This window comes from Frankliniella occidentalis, unplaced genomic scaffold (genome assembly GCF_000697945.3).
Source record: "Frankliniella occidentalis isolate FOCC.00 unplaced genomic scaffold, Focc_3.1 Scaffold10, whole genome shotgun sequence".
In the NCBI taxonomy this organism is placed as follows: Eukaryota; Metazoa; Arthropoda; class Insecta; order Thysanoptera; family Thripidae; genus Frankliniella; species Frankliniella occidentalis.
Genome location: NW_026267140.1, coordinates 162753 through 170664, shown reverse-complemented (window position 1 = coordinate 170664; position 7912 = coordinate 162753). Strand labels below are relative to the sequence as shown.

The window sequence follows — 7912 nt, the reverse complement described above, 5'->3', positions numbered from 1 at the left end:
TTACCAAGCTGTGAGAAGTTATAACTATTTTGTTTTCCTTCTAAATAATAATTATGCACTTTTCCTTCTTTCCTTCTGCAGATGGTTATACAGACGTAATTATAATGATGAATTGCAAAGACATAACAAAGCTTCAGCCTCTTTCCATGCACTGAAAGATGCAATGGATAAACAGCAAGAAGAATTTGATATTCAAAAGTTAAGAGCTGCCTATTACAAAGAGATGGGACATGGACCTATAGGTATGCATTTGGTGCCTGCTCTAATCAGGACCAAATTACCTACTCCTCAATCTGAAGAAATTGATTCCAAGATGGGAGAATCTGTGGAATCTCTCAAAGATAAGAAGCCAGCTGGTATCAAATAATGGGTTTTAAGTGAAAAGCCTTTTAGTAAAGAAGGATTCAAAACTTTGATTTGTAAAAATGATGCAAAAATCTTATGAACAGTAATATATATTTATTTTAATGGAAAATGAACAGAATAATATGTTCTTTCTATGTACATGAGCTAATTCATGATAAATTAATTTGTGAAAATATACTAGGAGGACTTGTGAGTCGTTTCTTTCTGCTTTGACTATCATTTTTCATAACATCCGCAAGCTTTTCTTTTATGTCTTGACGAGTGATATCACCCCTGAGGGACAGAAAACGGCTTAGGTGGTCTTCAGTGATATCAGGATACTTTTCAATTACAGTTATTAAGTCCAACGATAACATTTCAGCATCTTCAGAACGGATAACCTCAACCAATATTTTTAATGCATCCAAAGGAGAATCTTCAGATTGAACCTGAAAGTATCCCAGATAAAAATATAAGAGTTAATGGAAATTAAATGACACAAAAAACCTTCACCTTGCTTTAGATTGTTAAAATGAATTACTTTGGGGGCTACTCGTCGAAACAGAGCTTTTAGTCGGTCTGCTTCATCTGATACCTTCTTTGCCAATTTGCGTCTTTGCTCAAGTTCTTTCAGTGAAAGTTTGCGCTGCAGAAGCGCGGTTAAATATTTTCTTGCCACACTGTTCTGAGCCTCTATTATAACCAGTTCAAAATTTTTTTCACAGAGGTGTACGTAATCCTTCATTAGTGGGCAAAAAAAATTTAAATTGTTAGGCATTATCAAAAAAAATGTTAAACTAGTAAAAGTTGTTTGACATACCTGAAAGTAGTCTTCAAGTGTCACACATATTGTATCAACAGGTATTGAGCTGGTGAGCCATTTTGGAGTTGCAATATCTTTGAAGTGAATGTCTAAATCTAGAAATGCCTCATCCAATAAAAATTGAGCTGCTTCATTTCTAAGTTTCTGTAACAAGAAACAGTCTTGTAGGTTGGAGTCAAAATTGTTTCAGGTAGAATAAAAAGTGCTCACCTGGAATGTGGTTAAAAGTAAATCAAGTTTTGTTGCCGAGTCTCTATCATGGACACCTGGGCGCCAATACTGCACTTTTAATGATTGTGCCAACTCAACAAAACGAAGGCAGTTGTTTACAATAGTGATCATATAGTGAGTAAAGAATGGAACTTGACTACGGTCTTCAAAGTGCCGAGTTTTAAACATAATGATGGCATCTCGATAACGGTGACCATACTGAGCCACCTGATCCATTGATAGGAGAAGAGCACGATGAGTAAGTTCCTGGCTTATAAACACAAAACAGAAACAATAAATCAGAGAGAAGGAACATCAGAAATTGATAAATAAATCCACAAAATCTAGTGATTTTATATCATAGATTCATGTACTTCTCATTTCAGTACACTAATATCAATTAAACAAAATTATACCTTATGATTTTAGTGACAACAAGATTTTGATCAATCATTTGAAAGATTATGACCGGAGCAGATGTGTGGAAGAATCCATCCGTTTCATCTCCCTCTGGAGCAACACCAGCTCTCCAATCAGCCTGTTCCGCTTCTAAAGTTTTTCTCATCCACTCCTGATAGTTATTTTCCATCACCTGTATTGATAATTAATGAATCAATTAAATAAAATAAGACCACAAAATAATTAATGGTTAATATTAAACAGAGAGATAAAATTAAAAAGAATCTGAACCTTCAAATATTTTTCTTGCAATGAGTTGACAGCAGTTTCAGATAACAAGGGCCCAAGGCGTGATGTGTCAAAATTTAACTCGGGATTTTGCATGAGTTCTGGTCCAGCATAGGTATTAGTAGTCCAGGCAAGCATAGAAACCATTTCATTTCCTTCTAATCCACTTTGGACAAGTTCTTCGAGCTGATAATTTTAAAGGTTTGTAAAATGAGTTGTCATTCAATTTTTCAATTTGTTGATCATGATGTCCACACATCATCATGGGACTACTCACATGCCTAGAAAGACAGGTATGATACATCTCAACATATTTTTCAACAATGTTCCACGATGGAGGAAAGCATGGTTCACATAATGTTTTTACAACTCTTAGGTCCTCAAGAATGAGTTGGCGCGTAAGCTGTGGCATAAACAGTTTTAATCTCAAGTACGTCAATGTTATGATAGAATTGAAAATTGTATTTCATAATTTGGTCTGACAAGTCTCATACACTACCTATTTTTTCCTTGACAATCTGATTTCTTACCTCTAAATACCGCACAAGCCACATTTTTGTATCCCTTTCATCGACATGAGTCCCCTCAATACGCTGAGAAACTGATTGTTCCAATACTTCCATTGCCATCTTCCTCCAATGCTTTGGTCGACCTGGAGGCTTGAAACCACTTTGTTTCTCTCTCTGAATTAAACAAAATAAAAACATTTAATAAAAAGAACCCAGACATACAAGTGACCAATCAATCAATCATCCAGTAATTATACCTGAGCAGCAAACTCATCTTGCATTTCTTGCCATTCTACAATTCTGAGTGCTGTGACAATAATAGTAGGTTCCTTCCTAACGGTGTTTAGTGTTCTTCCCAGCACAATACGAACTTGTTTCTCTAAAAGACTGCTCAATTCCTCCACATCTTCAAAGTAAGCAGCTAACAGCACACAATCGGCAGCAGATTGGTTTGGCGACTTGTGGAGTTCCCAAAGCAAATCATCTCGCGAGTTTTCAAGATCTGTCAAGCTCTGGAAATCATACAGAATTCAGAGTAGTTTCATTAACTGTAATAAATCCGAATGAAAAAACAACAACGAAAAGAAGCAGGATGAATTTACCTGTCTTGCATGTAAGAGGTCTCCTTCACTTATCCATTGCTTAGTTTTCTCAACACATTCAGGAACAGTAAAAATGTGTTTCAGATTTTCCATTGCAGTGACATATTGGGAATGACGACTGTTTTCTTCCTTCACATCTTGAAGATTCTCACAGAGGGTGGGTACTTCACAAAATAATTGGTCCATTGTCTTTAGACTGGAATGGAATTTTTAGAAGTGTTATATTTTCAAGAAAAAGGAAGTAAGGTAGTTCTGGTATAAAACAAACCTATCTTTGATGTCTTTTATTTCACTCAATGACACTTGAAGTTGATCTAGGCCTACTCGCACTCCATCAAGTTGGCTTTGCATTGCAGTTTTTAGCATTGCTTCAACAGAAGCTTTTTTCCTTGATACTCTCCTTTTATATTGCTCCACCTAAAATTGTGAGAACAGGTAAGGAAAAGAATCTATGACTGAATGAGGAGGAAACGTGAAACCCACTCAAAAATGAATATAGTAGGACTACCTAACCTTTTCCAGCTGGCCTGGTCTTTGCAACATGTTGATAACATGTTTTGTTGCCGTAGCTCTAGCTTCGGCTTCCAGCTTGTCCATTTTACAACTTCTATGACGTCTGATCTAATATGATAGACTTCTTGTTTCACTGTTGGGGGCGTAGCTACGCTAGAGCGTTAAAGTCCACGACAATAATATCAACTTCATAGTGATAACATTTTTAAAAAGTATGAAATGTGGTCAAACAAACAACTAAAGATAGCAAACAAGATGTGGAATTCAATCTCCTAACAAAGATAAAAGTCCTCGTTAACCTATCCTATAACCTGTCACCTTCCCCCTGGGAAAACAACAACAAAAACATAAGGTAGTGCTGATATTGGATCGTAAGCTTATTGGCAGAGACTTACAAGCGAGCGCGCATGCGTGGAGAAATTCTTGGGATTGTTTCACATGTTTCACATATTCAAAATTTCTCAAGATTCAACAATAACTTCCGTCATGGATTTCAGTACGGGTCGCCGCTCTCAAGACAAGGCTATGAATCTGAGAGGTCTATCTCACTCTCGTCCATACGTAAAAAATAGTGATATGATTGAGTTTGCATGACAAACAAAAATGAAACAATGAGAGGTCATGAAAATAGCATTTTTTTAATAGTTCACCCTCAATTACAGTTCAGAAGATCAGTAACACTCTTAAAAACGCGATAATGATGTACATTCAAATTCTTACGAATTCACGTATTACCCAATTTTATTAATCTGTGGCTTGAACAAGAATTTGTTGGTATTGACTAGAGCTACATGAAGTTATTGCCGACAATGTTTAATTTAACAACTCTGAGCGCCAAAAAACTTATTAGACACTTATTCAATGGTAGATCACAGCAGTGTCCACCAATGGTGACCAGCGTTACAATAATATTTTTGACTCTATAATAACACAAATTTATTCCCCATCCTATCACACCCCAATGAGAAATAATTGTCAAAATTATATTGAACCATGCACATTGGAAACCAATTGGCAACAAGTCAATTTTGCTGCAATTTTTGGCAAACCATTTCTCACTGGGACAACTTCTTCTCTTGGAAATTTGTGTACAACACCCAGTTGTAGAATGCAATTTGTTCCATAGAGGAAGCAAAACAGACTTCAAGTAACAAATATTTAGGTGCATGCTGCACATCAGTCATCTTCATGAGATCATAAAGAAAAGCATAAAATGGATTCCTTCATAAGAACAAGTTTTCTAATTGGCCAAATATGAAAACCATACTCATATTGGGGCAGATAACATACTCTCAATAAAAATATACATAGGGTTTACATTTCAGTAAAAAGTAGCAGAATAGGCGTATGACAGTGTCACCTGGGTTGGGTTTGACCTTACAATTTTTACTCTCTGCATTAAACATAGAACATTTTACTACAAAAATACATCAGAAAAATACAATACATAACATTTTGACATGAAGGTTGGAGATATGGTTTAATCACAGAATCTAGAAAAAGAATGTGTAAATGAAACACTTCCAACCCTGTCATTAGTGCTTCTTATTTATCACCATGTCAACAATAAAACTTTAAAGTAAAACCTAAAACTAGGACTATTTTATAAGATCTATTTTTAAAGGGGAAATATGTTTTCATCCATATTTGTTCAGTTAGAAGCACAGGAAAATCCAAGACTAAACAGGAAAAAAGTCAAATACTGTTTGAACAATAAACTTAATGCATCTTGATAGAAAACAGAGGATAATTTAAAATTCAATGAATTGTGAGTCAAAGTGGAATTACTGATGATACATGGCATCAAATTTGTTAATATCACACACTTACATCTGCATAAAAAATGTGCCTTGAATTGGACCTTGGAGAAAGAATATAAGTACAATGCTATTAACCTACTGATACTGTAAGCCTTGTGTGTTTTTACATCAACTAATGCTTAAGAAAATTATTCAATTGAAATAAAGACACAAATACACAAAATAGTAATGGACCCTGATTTCATTCATTTATTTCATGAATAATGCGTGTGCTTCCCAATGTCTCTCCAAAGAACTGGTAGTTTCAAATTTTTCTCCACATTGTGTGCAAAGGAAAGGTTTTGACCGCAAATGACTAACACAATGTTCTTTAAGATCATTACTGTCTGAAAATTGCATTCCACACTCAGTACATCCAAATGGTTGAGTTATCACACCATCTTTGGTATTATCCTCTTGTTCTTCAAAGCAACTGTCTGCTATATTTTCCTTTTCTTCAGCTTCTCTTGAGTGTGCCCACACATGCCTGTTCAGAGAGTATCTGCCTACACAAATGATGCCACATTTTGTACAACCATATGAACGAATATCCCCATGAGATTTTGCATGTACATTAAGTGATTCTCTACAACCAAATGAAACTCCACATTCACCACAATGTTCAGAGTTATGATCAGGTTCACCATCATCACTAGAGTCAGTTTCAAATGATCCTGATTCATCATTGTCCTCAGGTGGCTCAACCATTGGTTCAGCTATAACGGATACCTCATCTTCTTCATTACCATTTTCTTCAATGTAATTATCTGGAAGCTCACAGATTGTCACAGAAGATTGATGAGAAATCTGGTGATCCTCAAGCTCAGATTCAAATTGAAAACAGTCATCACACTCCATGCACTTGTATTGCTTTAAAAGATGTGCCCCAAATGAAAATGAATATGGCACAGTGCTTGTGCTACAATCTGAGCAAATAAATGGGGTAGTTGTGCTGGTGACAGCAGTAAACAATCTTGCGCAAAGTGAACACTGAACAGTCTTGACTTCCATAGTGGTTGAAGACCCCACATTGTTTGTTGCAGCAACATTTGCTTTTAATTCATTTCCTTTACATTCTCGCAAATGCCAGTTGATACAAGAAACTTTCTCAAATGTTGAATTGCACCTCATGCACAAAAACATGTCATCATCTAGAAAAAAAATATTGATATTATTGTTAACAGAAAGTGATAGCATAATAAATACAATAGAACAAGAGGTCAAATGAGGGGGATGTTAACAAACCTGTCCTGACAACTGATGGAGGTCCAGATATGCCATTTCCTTCTGGTGGTACATCCGGAATATCCTGGACCACTAGATACCAAGATGGCATACTATTTGTCTGCGTAGCTTGAGGAGTTGATGTCTGAATGTTGCTGAAAGGTATTGATGTTTCTGATGTTCCTACTAGGGGATTGTACAAATTTTGAACAGCAGGCACAGCAACTAATTGATCACATGTTTGGGGAACAGGCACCGCAATAAATGTTTCAGCTGGGTTTTGAACTGAAGCTACTAATGGAGGATCGCCAACAGTCATCTGTGTAGGTACAGCCATGACTGGTTCAACTTGATTGTGAGCTACAAAAGGAGCTTGAATTCCAACTGCTACAGAGGGGGCAGTGCTGGAAAGACTTTCGGCAGGAACAGGCAGAGCTAAAAATGTATCTGGAGCTCTTGAAGTTATTGCAGGTGATGCACCCATGTCAATAGAGCCAAAATAATGCTGTCGAGCACAAGGTAAGTCAAGGCTCATTGGCTGAGGACCAGCGACAGTCACCCAAGACTCGTAAGTGTTTGTTTGGTGAATAACGGAGCCATCACTGGAAGCTATACTAACACTCTGAGTTTGCACCACCATATGACCAGAACCTCCCAAGCCATCCATTTGGTTGCTGACTTGGGACATTGGGCTTCCGCCCAAAATCCATGGATTGTTCAACATGATTTCTCAGAAATCTGGAAATAACATAATGGGTGTAATATCAATCAGTTCATCAAATTAAAATTTGTACATTTTTCTCCCAGACTTTAAGAAATTTGAGCGGGTTGAAACAAAGAAATAGTTAAGCAAATATCATTTTTAAATATGGTGCACCAAAAAGTACAAGATTTAGAAAGAAAACAGTACAAAAAAAACAATGAACCTATAACCTTAAAAAAAGTTTGAAGTGAGGTTTACTTTCCGTACGTTGACGAAAACTAACGCAAAATAAAGAGGCCGAACTGTTAAGTGCTCTTTCGGGTAAAAATAGCAAACTCACCTTAACTCTCATGTCATGATGAAACCGATGCTGGTACCTCCCGGCTCTCTTCAAACGCCGACATGTTTACTGGTCTGTCTGTGCTGTGGCTTCTTGTTCTGTTTATCCCCTCCACCCAACGGATCGCCCCCACCCCCACCCCCTTTGCAGATGACTT

General features: G+C 36.7%; 3 protein-coding genes across 3 annotated transcripts in view; 1 reads left to right on the top strand and 2 right to left on the bottom strand.

Moving 5' to 3' along the window:
- The window catches only part of LOC113211900 (dnaJ-like protein 60), a 12143-nt gene extending 11584 nt beyond the window's left edge, over nucleotides 1–559 (top strand). The window contains exon 5 of the mRNA XM_052277351.1: nucleotides 82–559. Within this exon, the coding sequence (XP_052133311.1) occupies nucleotides 82–367 (286 nt within the window). The 3' untranslated portion in view covers nucleotides 368–559. The remainder of the gene's footprint in view (nucleotides 1–81) is intronic.
- On the bottom strand, nucleotides 440–4048 carry LOC113211898 (exocyst complex component 3). The gene is made up of 12 exons (XM_026430424.2): nucleotides 3690–4048; nucleotides 3445–3593; nucleotides 3177–3372; nucleotides 2832–3086; nucleotides 2596–2748; nucleotides 2343–2468; nucleotides 2069–2251; nucleotides 1795–1970; nucleotides 1379–1649; nucleotides 1166–1312; nucleotides 887–1084; nucleotides 440–794 (listed from the first exon to the last, which is right to left on the bottom strand). Exons 1-12 carry the CDS (start codon nucleotides 3771–3773, stop codon nucleotides 516–518), a joined length of 2217 nt encoding a protein of 738 aa, XP_026286209.1. The 5' UTR covers nucleotides 3774–4048; the 3' UTR covers nucleotides 440–515.
- A 260-nt stretch (nucleotides 4049–4308) lies between these two features.
- Nucleotides 4309–7867, bottom strand: LOC113211899 (oocyte zinc finger protein XlCOF6-like). The gene is made up of 3 exons (XM_052277350.1): nucleotides 7756–7867; nucleotides 6734–7450; nucleotides 4309–6639 (listed from the first exon to the last, which is right to left on the bottom strand). The coding sequence occupies exons 2-3, from the start codon at nucleotides 7434–7436 to the stop codon at nucleotides 5699–5701; spliced, it is 1644 nt and encodes a 547-aa protein (XP_052133310.1). The 5' UTR covers nucleotides 7437–7450; nucleotides 7756–7867; the 3' UTR covers nucleotides 4309–5698.
- Nucleotides 7868–7912: the final 45 nt, after the last annotated feature.

Coding starts and splice junctions, on each gene's coding strand:
- LOC113211898 (XM_026430424.2), bottom strand. CDS start 3,773: ATGGACAAGCTGGAAGCCGAAGCTAGAGCTACGGCAACAAAACATGTT. Junction 2,469..2,595: donor GGCTTGTGCGGTATTTAGAG/GTAAGAAATCAG, acceptor TTTATGCCACAG/CTTACGCGCCAACTCATTCT. Junction 795..886: donor TTCGACGAGTAGCCCCCAAA/GTAATTCATTTT, acceptor GGATACTTTCAG/GTTCAATCTGAAGATTCTCC.
- LOC113211899 (XM_052277350.1), bottom strand. CDS start 7,436: ATGTTGAACAATCCATGGATTTTGGGCGGAAGCCCAATGTCCCAAGTC. Junction 6,640..6,733: donor TCCATCAGTTGTCAGGACAG/GTTTGTTAACAT, acceptor TTTTTTTTCTAG/ATGATGACATGTTTTTGTGC.